General features: G+C 37.1%; 1 protein-coding gene across 3 annotated transcripts in view; it reads left to right on the top strand.

The window, feature by feature from the left end:
- Window positions 1-19,837, top strand: part of PHF6 (PHD finger protein 6) — a 55,277-nt gene that overhangs the window by 3,919 nt on the left and 31,521 nt on the right. For all 3 annotated transcript variants that reach the window (XM_023198838.2, XM_023198837.1, XM_023198836.1), the window contains exons 2-5: window positions 392-575; window positions 824-925; window positions 15,545-15,678; window positions 15,961-16,004. In XM_023198838.2, coding sequence (XP_023054606.1) covers window positions 438-575; window positions 824-925; window positions 15,545-15,678; window positions 15,961-16,004 — 418 coding nt within the window. In that variant the 5' untranslated portion in view covers window positions 392-437. The remainder of the gene's footprint in view (window positions 1-391; window positions 576-823; window positions 926-15,544; window positions 15,679-15,960; window positions 16,005-19,837) is intronic.

Genomic DNA, 19,837 nt, shown 5'->3' with positions numbered 1-19,837 from the left:
GGTTTGATTTTTCTCAGTTACTCTAAACTTCATTTAGCTATCTGTCTGTCTATCTGTCTATCTGTATTGATTATGCAGGCATCTTAGATTTTAATGTTAATTTATGTATACTAAATAACCGTTTAAAAATGTATGTATTAAAACCTAGGTCAAACATTAAACAACTTACTTGAATGTGTATAAACTGATTTTAAAACGGAATGAACTTTGTTACCTTTCTTATTCTCTGTAGCATTTCTTGGGGCTTCAAGGGGCTTAATTTGTCTATACTAAATAAATATTTTAAAATGTGTATATTAAAACCTAGGTCAAATTTTTAACAGCTCTAATGAATATGTATAAACTGATTTTAAAATAAAATTAACATTGTCGCCCTTCTTATTCTCTGTAGCATTTCTTGAGGCTTAAAGTGGCATTCTAAAGGCAATTTAAAAATCATGTCAAGCTCAGTTGAACAGAAAAAAGGGCCTACAAGACAGCGCAAATGTGGCTTTTGTAAGTCAAATAGAGACAAGGAATGTGGACAGTTACTAATATCTGAAAACCAGAAGGTGGCAGCGCACCATAAGTGCATGGTAAGTATACCGGCAACAACAGAGACCTTGAACCGATTCATGAGAATCTTAATAACACATGAATGTTCCTGAATACTAAAAAAAAAACAAAAACCAAAGAAAACTCAGTTAAATTTTAAGAAATGGTTTATCACTAATGCTATGCCATTTTTACTAGAAAATTACCATTTAAATTTAACATCTTATTTACTGTTTTACTGTAATTAATTTATATATGAACCTTAATTTTTTTTAAATGTAATTTATAGCTCTTTTCATCTGCTTTGGTATCATCACACTCTGATAATGAAAGTCTTGGTGGATTTTCTATTGAAGATGTCCAAAAGGAAATTAAAAGAGGCACGAAGCTGGTAAGTTGTTATTTCTGCCTCTTGAGAATAAAAATTATTTAAACTCATTAAAGAGGAAATTGCTTATTTTAGAGTGTATTGCATTATTAACTGAGTATAATTTTAAATTGCAGGCTTTTTTTTTTTTTTTTTTTTTCTGAGCCAGCAAAATCCAAGGCCGGGTTTATCTTATTTACCACTCGACAAAAAGGAATGAGTCAATATTTATACTATTCAATTTTTTTTTACTTTTTAAAGAGAATTAAAATCTTTTTGGAGGCTGTTTACTTAGAAAACAAGCAGTTTGGTTAATTCGAGTATATTTTGTGTTAAAGTCTTCATTCAAGTTTATTTTTCATAATTCTGATATGTTTTCATCTCCATCATAAAGTTATTATGGTCATTACAAATGAAGATGACAGTAGCCTCTCAACAGGAAAGTGTTAGCTCTTGCTGAATGAAGTATTTTATTGTAGTTCAGCTGTATAACACAACATTTATGACTTTGGATAACTTTCAGTGAATTTCACAGGAGCTTTTCTGAAGCTGCGTTAGAGTAATGTTCCTATAGTCTTCACTACCAATAACCATATTAGTAAGGTATTACATTGCTCTATTGGAATAGTAGTGTCATCTCAGTTGGTACTTACGACACATATGGTTTACTTTGAAACAATTAGTGGGAAGATTTATTTTTATTTTTCTCATTTGAACCCTTTATTAAAATTACATCCATAAATGTACCTTTAATAGCTTTGCTCTCCAGTTTCATTTTTTAAAAGATAGATTTTGCCAAACATATAACTGTGTTTGTAGTTACTGCATAACCTCTTATTTCACAAAGACCCTGAGATGGTAGTTTTTGGATGAAATGGTAATGGGAAGGGGGGGGCTATCATTTTGATGATCAGGAATGATATGTTTTGAAAAGTAGTCTTCTATTAATAGTTTTACATAAAAAGCAATATGAAGAAATATGGGTTCAAAGATGACATTTGAGATTTGCTTTAGGATAGTCTCAAATCCTAGTATCAGTATTAGTACAAATGAGAATTCAGAGGTCAGACCATTTCTGTTGTAGTGAGACCTTAACTGTGAAAATGTTTATCTTCCCCATCCTAAAAACTGTAGATAGTAATAGAAAGCTCTGTTTTGTTTTGTTTTTCCTTTTTCTTTCTTTTTTTTTTGAGACAGTTTCACTCTTGTTGCCTAGGCTGGAATGCAGTGGCGCAGTCTCGGCTCATGGCAACCTCTGCCTCCTGGGTTCAAGTGATTCTCCTGCCTCAGCCTCCCAAGCAGCTGGGATTACAGGCATGCGCCACCATGTCTGGCGAATTTTGTATTTTTAGTAGAGACAGTGTTTCACCATGTTGGTCAGGCTGGTCTTGAACTGCAGACCTTAGGTGATTTGCCCACTTCGGCCTCCCAAAGTGCTGGGATAACAGGCGTGAGCCTCCGCGCCCAGCCTAGAAAGCCCTGTTTTTTAAATGTGAATTTTATTTGATGGTTTTAGGTTTCTTCATGTTACTGTGCTGATTTCTGAGAACTATAGCACTATGTTTTTATTTCCTAGTCCTTAAAACAAATGCAGATGTAAAAAAGAATGATACTTACTTGAAAGTGATTGTGCTGTAAACCTTATTACCCCTTTATTTATTGCTTGACATTACGAATATCCCTGGAAAATATTTCTGTATCTTGACTCGTTAGCATTTTGTCACTTGACACAGCTCCTATAGTCTTTTGGTCCCTAATGTTGAAACATTATTAACAAATGCAATGCCTACTGTTACGTGTTATGTGAAGCAACAGCACACATCTGTCAATATTGCTAAGTTCAATGGAGATTTAATTTATTTGGACCTATTTGTTGAAGCATCAGAACTTTTTACGGGTTTTACTATTATAAATTATTTTGATTAATTTTTAGTGTTATAGTGTAGGGAGATAATTTTTTCCCCAAGTGTAGTGTGTTATAAATAATGAAACTTGTTCCTCGATCTAGGGAATGGAACAATACTGGGAATTGAGAACACAAGCTTTAGTAACAGATTTGAGTTTGAATCCCAGCTCTGTCATTTACTAGCTAAGTGATCCTGAGTAAGTTATTTACTTCTTCAGGCCATGTTTTCCTCACCTGCAAAAGGGGATAGATAATGACAGTACTTGCCTCCCAGAATTATTGCCAGAATTAAAAGAGGAAGTATATAGGATTTAAGGTGGTGCTGGGCACATGATTAGGACTTGGTAAATAGTAGCCACCACTTATTGTTTTTGTTTGTTTGTTTGTTTGTTTTTGTTTTTGAATGGAGTCTTGCTCAGTTGCCCAGGCTGGAGTGCAGTGGTGCGATCTTGGCTCACTGAAACCTCCACTGTGTTCAAGCAATTCTCCTGCCTCAGCCTCCCGAGTAGCTGGGACTACAGGTGTGTGTCACCATGCCTGGCTAATTTTAAAAATGTTTTTTATTTTTAATAGAGACAGGGTGTCGCAACATTGGCCATGCTGGTCTTGAACTGACTTCAGACCATCTCTCCGCCTCGGCCTCCCAAAGTGCTGGGATTACAGGCGTGAGCACTGAGGAATAGTGGCAGAAGGGAAGAACTTTTGCTCCATTTCCTTTCCTTAGAATGTCACAGTTTAAACAACTTATATAGGGGATAGGAGTGTAACATTTATACGTTTAGGTTTGAAATAATTTTTGAAACTCCTTTTAGCCTTCAGTTTTGCTTGTTTCATTATATCATTTTTACATGATGTGCTATCAGGTAACCAAAATTCTAGATTTAAGTTTTATTCTCTACTATTCCCTGTGTCAATTTGTCTAAGCAATAAAAGGGCTGTCAATCAAATGGGGGGGGGAAGAGTGAAAAGCTTTATGTAACTAGATAAACTACATATAAACTAGTATAAACTAGGTAATCAGCTTCCCTGATTGACTTTTTTTTTTTTTTTTTTTTGAGACGGAGTTTTGCTCTTGTTGCCCAGGCTGGAGTGCAATGGCACGATCTTGGCTCACTGCAACCTCCACCTCCTACGTACAAGCGATGCTTCTGTCTCAGCCTCCCAAGTAGCTTGGATTACAGGCATGCGCCACTATGCCCGGCTAATTTTTATGTATTTAGTAGAGACGGGATTTCACCGTGTTAGTCAGGCTGGTCGCGAACTCCTGACCTCAGGTGATCCACCCGCCTCGGTCTCCCAAAGTGCTGGGATTACAGGCATGCGCCACCATGCCCGGCCCGTAATTGACTTTTTAAGGCATTTTATCCTGTGAGCCTGTGAGCCTGTTTGCTCTGGCTCCTGTTCATCTGGATTTCTAGATGAAAAGTAAGTCATGAACACTCATCGAAAACTGGAGTACTGACCCCTCTGTGCTTTCAAGACAAATTTCAGTCTGTACCTGGTGTTGACTCCAAAGTTGCTCGCTTGCCCCAAAGAAAAGAACAGAGATAAGGAGGCTAGGGCTTGAGATTAAAGTGTATGTATCAGCAGCCAGGTGGGTCAGAGTTGAGGATGAGAGGGCTCAGTAGAGCAGGAGGTGCGTATGTATGGTTTTTATGTTCTTGCTGCCACAAGCAATTTTCCAAGGTTCATGTCAGCCACAAGGATCAAAGGAGGAAAGCCATTCTGCATGAACATTTTCATCTCCTTGACACCATCTTTAATTATATAGCACCAAGATGGACCAGGAAAAATTTGCCAGAGTACTAAGGCTTTTATGATTTGATGCCCTGTTTTTGCAGTTTAGACAGATATATATTTTTCCAGTATGATTTCCAGTTTCTACTGAAGCCATATGGAGATACCACATCTGTACCATCTATTCTTACTCTCCAGTCATCTAGCCAAGAAATGCAAATTTCCAAGTAAAATTATGAGTTATCACTGCTTTTTTGAATTTGTTTAAGGAGATACTTGAGAGAAGGATATTTGAAGAATTTACTGTTTCTGGATAAAGCTAGCTGGTGAGATTACTAAGGGTATCTACATTGGATAGCTTTTTTTTTTTTTGATGGAGTTTCGCTCTTGTTGCCCAGGCTGGAGTGCAACATGATCTCAGCTAACTGCAACTCCACCTCCCAGGTTCAAGCAATTCCCTTGCCTCAGCCTCCCAAGTGGCTGCGATTATAGGCGCCTACCACCATGCCCAGCTAATTTTTTGTATTTTTAGAAGAGACAGGGTTTCACCATGTTGGGCAGGCCGATCTCAAACTCCTGACCTCAGGTGATCCGCCTGCCTCTGCAGGTAGCTGTTATTCTAATTGGTACCAGTGTCAGATTATATCACAGATTACAAGAAGAGAAAGAGTTCAGAAGGCCATTTAGTTCACCTTTCTTACCCCTATGCAAGATTTTTTACAAGCCACTCAAGATAAGATCTTTGGCCTGAGGACTGGCTGACACGTGTAATCCCAGTGCTTTGGGAGGCCGACTGGGAGGATTGCTTGAGGCCAGGAGTTGAAGACCAGCCTCCACAACAAAGCGAGACCCCTATCTCTACAAAAAAATATAAAAATTTTGAAATGTGGTGTATTCCTGTAGACCTAGCTACTCAAGAGGCTGAGGTGGGAGGATTGCATAATCTCAGGAGTTCAAGGCTGTGGTGAGCTATGATTGTGCCACTGTGTCCATCTAGCCTGGGTGATAGAGTGAGGTCCTCTCTTTAAAAAAAAAAAAAAGAAAATTTTGCCCTGTTCTTAAATATATCAAAAAATTGTGATTCTACGCAAGTAACCTGAAACAAGACTAGAAATATAGCACTCTTCAGAGTTGAGAAATTCATCCTTCTGTATAAATTAAGTATTTCTCTTAATTTAAAGCCATTTTAGATCTGTCTCCTTCCATTAAATAAATATTTGGGTTTTTTTTTTTTTTTCCTTATTAAAAAACCCTTCATATACTTGATGACTGTCTTCAGGTCACTCCTAAACATTCCCTTTTTTCAAACTAAATTTTACTCATGTCTTATGAAATCCTCTGAACAGTTTTCCTGCTTTTTCTAGTAGTAGAAATAGCTAACATTTGTTAGACACTTAACGTGTGCTAGGGACTGTGCTAAGTTTTTTAATTATATCATCCTTTTTAATGCTTATAATCATGTTGTGAGATAGGGAAGTATTCTCTTACATGTGAGGAAATTGAGGCTCAGATGAATTAAGTAACCTGACTATAGCTAGTAAGTGGCAGAGCTGGGATTTGAATCCAGGGTCAGTTGACTCCCAAGCCAGAACTCCTAATCACCAGGTTACGCTAGACTGTCTTTTAAGCTACACTCCAAAATCGCATTTAAAGAAACAATGATTACAGCTTAGCAGTTTTCTAATAAAGATAGAAATAGTACTGAATTTAGGACATAAGCAGACTCCTATTAATATGTTCTATTAAGTAGTAATATCTTGTTAATTTTTAGGACAAAAACCCTATACACATCCTATGTAAGAATATTGTGATATTACCCTCCACATATATTTGTAGCCTCTGAAAATAAAAAGACGATTTCCACATAGTCTTCATTTTGTTATTTACTCAGTACCAGTGGAGTACTTAGCATTTTAAAGAACAGGGTGTCTTCTGTCTGGGAGGAGTCTTACCTATTGAGAGAGTTCAGACTGCTTCCTAGAGCTGGTAAGGTTAAAAAAATGGAATGAGTCTAGGAAATATTAATAGGTTAGCCATACCAGAATAGGTCTTTGAGACCCACCCCAGTTGAGTAAGGTGGGATGATTGCAGGGTCTTCCAACATTAGAGAGGAATTTCAACTCAGATAGGAAGGGATGGGGAAGGGTAAAAGCAGGATTTTTCAGGAGACAGGTGATATACAATAGTCACTGTGAAGAATGAAGTATAATGATGGCAGCATATTTGTCTACTCTACATAGATGTCCTGCAGGTATGTTAAACTCAACCTGTCTAAACCAGTTCATCACCCGCCCCTCCTCAAACCTGATTCTCTTTCTGAATCCTTTACCATCAACTCTTCCTTCTTCCATATCAGTCATGTCAGTCCTATTTGTGGGATGTCTGCCTTTTCTTTCTTAATGCTACTCTATGTCCAGTCTTGCTCCTCCCACCCTTCCAGCATACTACTGATAGTTACCTGATCTCTGCTTTTAAAAGCTAATGCCACTCCCTAACTGGAAACCTTTCATGATTTCTTACTGCATATAATATAATGTCCAGAGGCCTCAGCCTGCCATTCAGAAGTCTTGTCTTAACCCACTTTTTCCATCCTTATCTCATTCTCTCTCCTCTGGGTTTTCCAGGCATCCTGTCTCTGACCCCGTTGCGGTGCACATACTGATTTTCACCTCTGCTTGCGGCTCTTTTTTCCTCCTAGCTGCCTCTCAAAAGTTCTATCTGTTTTTGAGATCCAGCTCAAACTTCACACTTTGTTTCTGTCATACAGCATAACACAATATGCATTGTATTTGATACACATGTGCAAGCCTTTCTTCTCCACTGTATTGTTGACTCTGTGAGAGTAAGACTGTATTCTCTTTGCCCAGCCTAGCATGACATGGGGATAATGCATAGAAAACTCTTAATATGGTGCTTGATGTCTTCTTTGTGCTCAATAGTGTTCTAATAAATAAGTGGGCACTCGTTGGTGGACTTTGAAGATAGAAAGGGCTTCAGCTGGATAATAGCGTGAAGCCTTAATAACAGGCTAGGTATAAATTGACTAGGGAAGTCATGGCGTAGCACAAAATTCCTCTGTTTTGGTTAATTAGTGTTTTAGTGTTGTTTGCAACTTGAGCGGTTTGAAAAGGGAGGAGAGTAATTTAGAAGGAAAAATCAGGTTGGTTATTTTTTTCCAGAGAGTATAGAGAGCTGTGTGTGCCTCAAACGTGAGAGTTTTCATGTTTCTTCAGCCTTCGCTCCCTCAGTATAGTTTTGTGTTTATTGTTTCCTTGGGTATTATATTAGTCAAGTTCCCATACAATATAGAGTTTAGAATTTACCTATCTGTTTATCAAATACTTGAGTGCCCACTTTCTACCAGCACAATGCTAGGTACTTTGAATGTAAACATGAATAAATATGGTTTAGCCTTAGAAGTATGTAAAGAATGACACAGGAGAGCTGGGAAAGAGGATCACAATTAATTATGAGCAGTCAGAAGACTCCATAGAAAATGAGAGTTGAAATGTGTTCCTCCAGGAGAGGGAAGCTATGGAAGTCAAAGATGAAGAGTTTCAAGGAGGAGGAAGTGGTCAAAAAATATTAAATAAGTATTAAATGCCAGTGCTATTTATAGTAGATTGTGTGACTTACTTAGCATTCAGTAGGGGCAAAATGGAATACCCACATTGTATAGAATGCTGCCACTTTGCTTTCTGCAATCACAGAAGCTGAAGATTCTAGATGACTCTTGGTGCTACTAAATCCTTAGAGCAGTGGTACCTAACCAACTCTACTAAATCAGAAAAGGGGCAGGGGTGAGGGTTGTGCTGCAGACAGGTATCTTTTGAAAAAGTTTCCCAGATTTTTTTTTTTTTTTTTTTTTAGACGGAGTCTCACTCTGTCGCCAGGGTGGAGTGCAGTTGTGTGATCTTGGCTCACTGCAACCTCCATCTCCCTGGTTCAAGCCATTCTCCTGCCTCAGCCTCCTGAGTAACTGGGATTACAGGCACGCACCAGCACGCCCAGCTAATTTTTGTATTTTTAGTAGAGACAGGGTTGGGGGTTTCACCATGTTGGCCAGGATGGTCTCGATCTCCTGACCTCATGATCCGCCTGCCTTGGCCTCCCAGAGTGCTGGGATTACAGGCGTGAGCCACCATGCCCGGCCTCCCAGGTGATTTTTGATGAACAGCCCTGGTTACGGACCATTGCCTTTGGTCAGGGGTTGGCAAACTTTCTGTAAAGGACCAGACAATATTTAAGGTTTTGCAAGCTATGTAGTCTCAGTTGAAATCACAGACAATACACAAAGAAATGAGCGTGGCCGTGTTTTAATTAAACTTTTTATTTACAAAAAACAGAGTTTTTTGTAAATAAAAATATTTTTACTTTAATTGTAAGAAAAGGTAAATAAAAATATTTACAAATAAAGTTTGTAAATCCCATGGATTAGGCCCACAGAAGGATGCCTTCTGTAGGGAGGAAAAGAGGTAAATTTTCTTCCTGAAGATTTGTTCAGTGGCCTCATTGTCATCTGTGTACCTTAGTGTACATACATTGTGAATGTATTCATATAAATGTGAATTTTTTTAAAAGCTCCAATTATGGCATGCAGATTAATTTTAATGTATGCAGATATTTTACCAGTCATTTATATTAAAATGAACTTTGCTTTACTTTTGAGGTGATAAAGGAGAATGAATGTAAGGTCAAAGAGAAACTTGGAAGTGTAGTGGTGGAGAAAATTGGATCTTTGGCTATTACTGAATAAATTTTTTTTAATGCACAATTTTTTTATTTGCCTCCATTTAATACTTTTTGGCAATTGGGAATACTGTCAAGTAATTTCATTATAAAATCCTCATTTATTTTTGCTAATGGAGGAGATCCAAAACCAATAATATAAACAAAACATATTCTTGGTTTTGGGGACTATCTCGGTACTTATTTGAGCATAGATGTGGACGAGGTGTTCTTCACAGACTAAATATAGCAAGCAGTATAGCAGTTTAGAGTACCCTCAGCTGGAAAAACCCATACCCGAGAAAAGCTTGGACGTAAAAATCTGAGCTCAGAAAATGTCTGTCTGAATCTTTCAATACACAAAAAGAAACTTCAGAAACTCCAACAAGAGAATTTATATTCCTCATCAGTCATGATGCAGAGAGTTGGATAGGGTTGGAGTGTGTGATATTCTGAGCAAGGTCAGGAGATGAGGTTAAGGCTTAGTTCATTTCCCTCCCATTTCCAAGACATCTGAAATAACCTATTCAGTAACTGCTTAGATTTAGCCTGTTAAATCTAGTAAAAATTTAACGAGTACTTTTCAGTGGCCCTATTTTTTAGAAGTACCTGGAATTTAAGGTCCTAATCTGTTTTTCAAGCAACTTGTCACTCTTCAATGACTGACAGCTTTCAGATTTCACTATTGTTTTCTGGCTTTCCATTTAAACCTTAAAAGTAGTGTTTGTGTTTTTATGAGAACTCCTTCAAAATGCTGTTTTTAACAAATAGTAACTAAAGGATCATACAAACAGTTATAAGTTCATATTCCACCCTCCCATGAAGTGGCACTTTTTAAGGAATTTTTAACACATAAATTTAACAAATGAAAACTAAAACAGCAGTTAACCAGATAATTCAGAGCCACTCTGTTGTCTAGTTATTTGGATATGTGAGGTATTACTATAAATAAAGCAATGAAGCTGGAGTTAAGGAGCATTTTTGGGTGCGTCTCTGAAAACTTGCCCCAACTGTACTGTCACTTTCTAGTATTTATTGGAGGTAATATTATCTGTTATTAAAAACAAAACCAAAAGCCAAGCACCTGCGTAAGGTAAGCTGCTCTCACTTTGTTTTTGGCTCATATCTCCTGTGAAAATATCCTTGGTACAGTGTTCCCTACTCCAAGAGCTTTTGGCATTTTTTTTTTCTTTGCCTACAGGCTCAAGAATGTGACCTCTTTTTGTACCCTCCTTTGCCTTGTCTGTGCATTCGTAGCAGTTTTCTTGGAGCAGGTTTCTTGAGAACAGTTGACTGCTTGGCTGTGAGAATGTCTATCTATACACTGGTAGTCAGTTACTGACAGACATATTATAGGGCGATGAAGCTGGACAAAAGCTAAGTTGCAGGCAGCCTTTCTTCCCTTAGTTCCCTATGGCTCTGTCTGACCATTAGGTTCCAGCTTTTCCCCAAGAGCCTATTGTAGAAGTTGGCAATCTCATTTTCATTTTACTCCCCTGTAGTTACTGAGGAAGCAATATTTTTCCTTGTGCTCTTTAAGACTTCTTTTTGCAGACTGAATTTCAGTCCTGTCCTAGTTAAGTTGACTGAGGAGCAGGTATGTCCCAGCCTCTGGCTCCTACCCGAAATTAGCTAAGTCTCAGTCCATTTAGTTCCTTGTGTCTCCTCTCATGCATGACTTAGTTCCTCTTTCGTCAGTGGGTCAGCTCCTTGAGACTCTGCTTATGTTGCACAATTTAACCTTAAGTTAGTGTAGCTTATAGAGATGCCGTGCAAATATCTATAATAAGACAGGGCCTCTTTTTCCAGTATCCCTAATTTGAAGCTGGTAATTAATTACTAAGGTTTGCTAGGTCGACTAGGTAGCAAACTGAATAGGAGAGTAAAAGAAAAATCATTGTTAATGAAGAAGTTTTCACCTCTATCTAAATCAAGAACTTGAAATCAGGATACAAGCAGGATAAGCTGAAAATTAACATGTATGCCTATGATGGGGGCAGGAAATTAGCCCTCAACAGAATGTTTGATATATGGAGCAGGCCTTTTTTGGGGGGATTGGGGGAGAGATCTTCCATTGTTCTTGAAAAACACGTTTCTGTCAGGTTAACTTTCATTTTCCCACGTTTGAGGAAACCATGGATACTGTGTAAGCATGATGGTACATGGCAGCTGACAGTCATTTTGCTGAAGCCCCAGTAGGGACTGTGGTAAATTGGAGAGCAAATGTTTTGTGTAAAGGGAGATACTGGAGCCATTATTAGGATATAACCAACCAGGTGCCTTGTGGTAGAGGGGTCCCCATTTTCCAGTTATTTCACATTTTTCTAGGGAACACCTCTGTTTTATTTTTATTTCCTATAACATTTTTTAAACTGGACTAGCCACCTATCTGGTTTCTCAGCTCCTTTAATTTTTCTTTTTATCTCATCTTAGTTCTCAACCTTGTTTCTAGTGGGGCTAATCTTTTCCCTGAAACATTCTTGCCGCTGCTGATTCTGTGCTGCTCCAACTGGATTGATCTCCCCAATTTCACCATTCCCAGTCCTAGATCAGCATGTTTAAATATTTTTAGAAGTAGCTGAAGATAATTATGTTAAATCTGCAGGTATTAGAAACATGAATGAGAAAAAATATGCCGTAAGATTAAAATCTTCAATAATAGAGTATGTTTGCAGTGACATACTTACTGAACACTACTTTGTAAGGCACAGTGTTAGTCTTCAAAAATGAATTCTGTCTAGAATGAATTGATTGATAAAATTTATGTATTTATAAAGATAATCAGCCATATAATGGAGTAAAATGATAAGAGCCAAAATGAACAGTTTATATATATATGTATCTCTTAAGTCCCGTAGGAGTTTAGAGAAAAAGGATTATTTTAGAGGTTGGAATATAGCATGGTAGACTAAGATAATTTTCCCTTTTTGTATTCATAGGTAAGCAAGCAAATGTAAACATTGTATTTTGGTTTTATTATGGATAATTTTTGCTATTTTGTTAGTACCTTGCCGGAAATTCGACTGCTTGTATGTGAATGCTGCATAAAATAGGTCTTGTGAATTCTAATTTAGCAAAATTCCAACTCCTAAGCTTGTAAAGAAGTTTCCACTCTGAAAATATTTTTTATTGGTATGTCTTCCTCTTTCTTCTCTTTCTTGAGTGAAACTGACTATAAAAGTAAAGTAAACTTTAAAAAAAGTATCTGTCTTGAGTTGCTATAGTTAACTAGTTATTTGCAAAATGCATTTATTTCACCATAGCAGCTTAAAACCAGTTACTTTGGGCAGATTTAAATTTATAACCAGCCAAAAACTGTTTTGGTATATTTTGGGTTTTTGGTTCCCATCTTATTCTCACCAGACTGAGAGATGGGTATTGAAAGCATTTACTGGAGTTTTCCTAATTTGTTTTTTAAATCATATTTTTGCATATAAAAGTACTTTTGCCCATTGTAGAAAAATCAAAATACAGGGCATTATAAAGAAAACCAGCCACCCAGAGATAGCCACTTAGCATTTTGCTGTTTTTACTTCTACCTGTTTTAAAGAATCTATGTTATAAACACAGTTGGGTTCATAATTCACATAGTTTTGTATTCTGCCTCATTTTTTTTACTTAACATTACACATAGATCTTCCTGTGCCATTCCAATTTATTTGTAAAGAATGGCTGTAGAACATTTTCTCATGTGTATAATTTATTTAAACATTTTTCTTTTTCTTTTTCTTTCTTTCTTTTTTTTCCTTTTTTTTTTTTTTTGAGATGGACTTTCACTCTTTTTGCCCAGGCTGGAGTGCAGTGGTGCAATCTCGGCTCACCGCAACCTTCGCCTTCTGGGTTCAACCGATTCTCCTGCCTCAGCCTCCCGAGTAGCTGGGATTACAGGCATGCACCACCACACCCGGCTAATTTTGTATTTTTAGTTGAGACAGGGTTTCTCCGTGTTGGTCAGGCTGGTCTCGAACTCCCAACTTCAGGTGATGTGCCTGCCTCAGCCTCCCAAAGTGCTGGGATTACAGGCATGAGCCACTGCACCCGGCCCTAAACGTTTTTCAGTTGTTGATAGGTGGTTTTACATTGTAGACTGTTCTAAATAATTCTACAGTGATTGTGCTTGCACATTAATTGCTTGAGTCTGATTATTTTTTAGACTAGATTTATAGAGTAAAATTACTGGCTTAGAGAATACAAATTTTAGAAAAAACCTTGTTGAATCAGGCAAATTGCATTCTAGAGAGTAGGTACCAATTTCCAGCTGTATACAAGAGTGCCCATCTTAACTGTATCTTGTCAATGTTGAGCTCAATATAGTATTTTAAATGGCACCTCTCTTTTCAGTTTTGCTTGCTAATTGAATTTAATAATTTTTTTTCAAAATGTACCCATCTAAACCTGTTTTAGATGTAAGTTTCAAGATAAACTACTTTCCCTAAAGTTCTTAGTGAAGTGGGATAGTGTTTGATGCGTTAAAAGAATAGATTGCAAAATAGTATGTATAGAATTAGTTTCACATAAGCATTGTAATACTGTGAGGCATCTCTGCTTGGTGAGTATGAGTGATTTAAAAATTTTCTTTGTGCTCTTTTGTGTTTTCTAAAATTTCTTTAATATAATAGAACTTTGTAATTAAGCAACAGTTCAAATGCTCTACCTCGTTAAGAATTTATAAGCCATCCAAAAGCTTTGCCTTCTTGATAATTTGGCATAGTATTTCTTTTTACAGTAATACTTTGAAGTTTCTATATTTATTTAAGGAAGAAAGGGGTATTTCTTGTATCAATAGTGGGCACTGACCCTCATGTTTTCTGGGAAACAGCTGTAGCAAGACTGTTTCTGTTTCTGACTTATATATGAATATTTTTAAAACAATAGCTTGAATGAGAGTGTGAGTGACTTGCTTAGAGAAATGTAAGAAATTTTATTGGAATTTATATTAGCCTCTTGATACACCAATATTGCTTAGAGGCCGAGTAATCCAAAAGTTAGGAATGCTAAGTGTTCTTTATGTTCAAATTAATAAAAAAGGGATGAGAACACTTTAGAACAAGGTGTCCAGCAACCAAGAAACAAATGAACAGTTTTTTAGATTTAGCTTGTTGTGAATCTATTGGGCATGTCATCTACAGTTAAATGGCCTCATTATAAAAGTTCACTTGGTACAGTACATTATGATATGTTAATCAAAACCACTGAAAGTCATTGTTACATAACTTTTTAAAGATAACTTTTTTCCTAAATGTAGAGTATGAGCTAGTTGATCAATATGAATTATCCATTAAATTCAAAAGGTAAGGTATAATAAAATACATTGAAAGCATCTGTTATATGTTTACCTGAATTCGTAATGCAAGAGGTAAGTGACATAGATTAAACTGAAGTACCATGCATATTTTCACAGTATAATCAACTTGACATCATAAAATAGTCTCAGAGCTCAAGGTATTAAAAACACTACCTAATTCTTTTATCCTCTCTCCTTCCCTCACTTTAAATGGATTTTACCAGGTTTTCAAATAGTAAGTTATGTGAGATTTTTTTCCCACAGAGTCTCATTAATTAAGTGGAATTTCTTTTTTTTTTTTTTTTTAAGACGGAGTCTCGCTCTGTTGCCCAGGCTGGAGTATAGTGGCACGATCTCGGCTCACTGCAACCTCCACCTCCTGGGTTCAAGCATTTCTGCTTCAGCCTCCCAAGTAGCTGGGGTTACAGACGTGCGCCACCACACCCAGCTGATTTTTTTGTATTTTTAGTAGAGTTGGGGTTTCACCATATTGGCCAGGCTGGTCTTGAACTCCTGACCTTGTGATCTGCTCGCCTCTGCCTCCTAAAGTGCTGGGATTACAGGCATGAGCCACCGTGCCTAGCAATTAAGTGGAAATTTTAAGGGAAACATTTTTTTCTGGTATGAGACATTTTCTCCAGTTACTTATACCCAGGAAGATCTGGATTGCATAAAAAGTTCTCTTTTATAATGTTACATGCAGCTCACATTCCTGAATTACAGTATTTCAAATTTTCTCTTGACCATAATGAAATAATAGACATTAATAACATTCTGTTAATTTTGTCGGTGTTTAACGTGGGAACAAAATATCCCAGAAGAATTTTATTCCAGTTATTCTAAGGAGAGAAAACAAGAAAAATAGCATTAATTACAAAAGTTTTCAATAACCAATTTGTTTCCTTGACAGAAATTGATATGCTTCTAATCTGATATACAGCTTTAGAAAGTCACATACTAATAATATTATTTTGTCATTTTGCTGCAGATGTGTTCTTTGTGCCATTGTCCTGGAGCAACAATTGGTTGTGATGTGAAAACATGTCACAGGACATACCACTACCACTGTGCATTGCATGATAAAGCTCAAATACGAGAGAAACCTTCACAAGGAATTTACATGTAATTATTTAGCTTCTCTTTAAGTTTGTTTTTTTTTTTTTTTTTTGACAATTATACTTTCTTTGGGCTTTTGTAAAAATTTTTCCCATTTCAAAGCATTTCATTGTCATCATAAAGGGTGTTTTTGATAAGAAATTTAATACTTAGAGAAATAGTACAGGAAGTTTAATAATATTTTTTGAATCCAGCTAGTGAATGGGGGTGAAGTGTACTGCTCATTTTCTTAACTTGAAAAGTGAGTTTAGTTTGTTTACTAATTTTTGATTTCTTCATTTTTTATAGGGTCTATTGCCGAAAACACAAGAAAACTGCACATAACTCCGAAGGTACATCATTTAGCCACGTTTCAGCCACTTTTCAGTTTCAAGAAGAAATTTGAGTACAAATTAGTGAATTGTACTATATCAATTTTAACCATAAGATATATCTCAACATTCAGTACATTTAGAAGAATTGAGAAAAGTGTTAGGATAAACTAACGTGCATAGTAAAAAGATCTGAACTTTTTTTTTTTTTTCCTGAAACGAAGTCTTGGTCTGTCACCCAGGCTGGAGTGCAGTGGCGTGATCTCAGCTTACTGCAACCTCAGCCTTCCAGTTTCGAGCAATTCTCCTGCCTCAGCCTCCTGAGTAGCTGGGATTACAGACGCGCGCCACCATGCCAGCTAATTTTTGTGTATTTAGTAGAGACAGGGTTTCACCATGTTGGCCAGGCTGCTCTTGAACTCCTGACCTCGTGATCCACCTGCCTCAGCCTCCCCAAGTGCTGGGATTACAGGCGTGAGCCACTGCGCCCAGCCAAGATCTGAACTTGTAAGAAAACTTTTACCCCAAAGTCCTTGTAAAGTATATGTTGAAAAGCTATCTTTAGTAAGAAATTACGCTGGTGGCTGCGTATTTCGTTTCTGTTTTTTTGAGACGGAGTCTCACTCTGTTGCCCAGGCTGGAGTGCAGTGGTGCAATCTTGGCTCATTGCAAGCTCCGCCTCCCAGGTTCACACCATTCTCCTGCCTCAGCCTCCCGAGTAGCTGGGACGAGAGACGCCTGCCACCACGCCTGGCTAGTTTTTTGTATTTTTAGTGGAGATGGGGTTTCACCGCGTTAGCCAGAGTGGTTTCGATCTCCTGACCTCGTGATCTGCCCACCTCGGCCTCCCAAAGTGCTGAGATTACAGGCGTGAGCCACCGCGCCTGAGCTCGTTTCTTTTCTGTTTTCTTTATTTTTTTGAGACGGAATCTTGGTGTGTTGCCCAGAGTGCAGTGGCGCAATCTCGGATCACTGCAATCTCTGCCTCCTGGGTTCAGGCGATTCTCCCGCCTCGGCCTCCTGAGTAGCTGGGATTACAGGCACCCACCACTACACTCTGCTAATTTTTGTATTTTTAGAAGAGACGGGATTTCACCATGTTGGCCAGGCTGGTCTTGAACTCCTGACCTCAGGTGATCCACTCCTCTCGGCCTTCCAAAGTGCTGGGATTACAGGCATGAGCCACTGTGCCTGGTCAGCTGTGTGTTTCTTTAAGGATGCTAATTGGGATCCTTGCTACTGTCATATAAATGATGTGAACTTGGCAATAGTAGTACATTTTGTGATCACCAGGCTTTCTGTTAAATTTTTATTCACATTTGTAGTACTTAAAAAAATGTGAATGTGTTAATAAGTAACCAAATTTAAAATACAAATTTTAAACATTATTTTATAGTTTGTTTCTACTTAAATTTATATAAAACCAGGTTAGTCATGTTTATATGTAGTTAGCCAAGTTGTACTTGGTCTGTAAAAAGTATGGGAAAACTCTGATATTGAGTTCTGACTTGTTTCAAACATTTTCAAACAGATGGTTTTGGTACTTTTACTAGCAATATAAAATGGCTTAGATGTAATCTGCAATTGTTCTATCCCTTCATTTAGATTAGAGATCTTTAAAATTTTTGTTTGCTTTTGAGAATATGTTGCTTAGAATTATAATGGTTTGAGCACTATTGTTTTAGGAAGTTGTTTCTTTTATAAAGATTTACCTAATTATTGGTATTCGCATGTTAAAATTGGTGGCCCTTTTTGATCTCTAGATCTTGGCTTTTGTAATACAAAACAATATTGTTTCCACTTCTGGACTTGAGATTAGTCCAAATACTTTAAAGTGTTGGTTAAAAACACAGTCATTAGCAAAATCTAGTCTTTAAGGTAAACAAACTGGATAAATAATAACAGTTTTTTGAAGTGATAAAATATGACGCAAAAAACCTTAATAATGCTTTTCTTCTGTTTTCTCGTCACTGAATTCTAGAATTGAATTGGAAAATCCTTTGTGAAAGATTGAGTATGCTTTTCCACCTTTAATTATTTCAGATTTTAACAGTATATTTATTTCATACTCTTTAAGATTGTAGTGGCCCTATATGGTTTTTTCTTAATTTTTAATTTTTGTGAGTACAGAGTAGGTGTATATATTTATGGGGTACATGAGATATTTTGATACAGGCATGCAATGTTAAATAAGCACATCATGGAGAATGGGGTATCCATCGCCATTTCAAACAATCCAAGTTAAGCTGAGGATTGAGACGATGTTATACTGTATGTTAAGCTGAGGATTGAGACTATGTTATGCTGTATGTTAAGCTGAGGATTGAGACTCATGATCTGATGAGTACAAGTATGAGCACACTGAGACAGGATATTTGAGATAATTAAGGATGATTAATATATACTGATTAATATAAATAGCTCCCATTTTATTCCCTGAATTTCTGAAGCTGATAGTACCATCTAGTGGTAGGGAGAAGTCACTGCAAACTATATAAAGGAGAATAATTTTGGCCATGTTTTAGCACTGTGAAGCTTAATAGTGACAGATCTAAATTCATACTTTTCAAGACAACTTTTCTTTTAATGTAACTGGCAGCATTATTATAACTTCAGATTTGTGATACAATTAGTTTGAATTTGGGATTCGATGTGTACGTCTGTAGAACAGTGGGCGGGGGTTTGTATCATTTTTATATATAGTGTGTTTATACTCACATTGTGGACCTTGAAAGAATAATTCTATAAAGTATTAAAGCTTTATGTTTATTGATTTCTGGCTTTTATCACAGTGATCTATCTCAAATTTAGTTGATTTTGAGTGCTTTGTCAGAAACAGAACTTCCAATTATTCCATTGTTCTAATGGGAAACATATGTTCTCCTTTATGATCGTGATTTATGATGGGAGGTTATAGGATTGTATTTCAGGGACCGTCTTTTAAGAATTGTGCTGCACTAGTCTCCAGAGCAAAGAGGAATTAATATCTATGGTAATGTCTTGGTCATTTGCCATCTGTGGCTCAATACTTACTTTGCTAATACTTGATATGATAAATGCTATTAATATATAATTCAGTCTGCCATGTTAGCTTTATATAAAATGAGCTGTTTTGAAATACTAAATTTGAGAATAATTGCATAATATAGCAATTCAATTTTCCCATCACAAATAAAATATTATTGAATATTAAATACCTAAAACCTATGTCATCCGTTTTGCTTCAGAAAAAGTGGACTGTGAATTTGAAAAGCAATTTAAAATAACCTATGTGGAGTTTTTAACTATCATTATGTCACTAGGTTATTAGAATGCCCATCCCAGGAACTATATGTATTTACCTGTTAGTGGGGATGGGCTTAGATAAGCTGCCTATAAAATGATTCCAAACATGCAAGAAAGCATTTCTGGGCTGGCGCAGTGGCTCATTCCTGTAATCCCAGCACTTTGGGAGGACAAGGCTAGTGGATCACCTGAGGTCAGGAGTTCGAGACCAGCCTGGCCAACATGGTGAAACCCTGTCTCTACTAAAAATACAAAAATTAGCTGGGTGTGGTAGCGCACACCTGTAATCCCAGCAACTCAGGAGGCTGAAGCGGGAGAATTGCTTGAACCCAGGAGGCGGAGGTTGCAGTGAGCCGAGATTATGCCATTTGCACTCCAGCCTGGGTGACAGAACAAGACTCAGTCTCCAAAATAAAAGGAAAGCATTTCTGATGCAAAATATCTCCCCTATCAATGGTGACAGTTAACTGAGGACAGAGTCCCTCTGGAATTATATACAAGCTGGTAAATACATTTCAGCTACTATTTGCCAGGCCTGTTGGGTAACTGGGGAGATAGGGATAAATTAG

The sequence above is a fragment of the Piliocolobus tephrosceles genome, chromosome 12 (genome assembly GCF_002776525.5).
Source record: "Piliocolobus tephrosceles isolate RC106 chromosome 12, ASM277652v3, whole genome shotgun sequence".
NCBI classification, from domain to species: domain Eukaryota; kingdom Metazoa; phylum Chordata; class Mammalia; order Primates; family Cercopithecidae; genus Piliocolobus; species Piliocolobus tephrosceles.
This window is presented reverse-complemented; position numbering and strand designations above follow the sequence as displayed.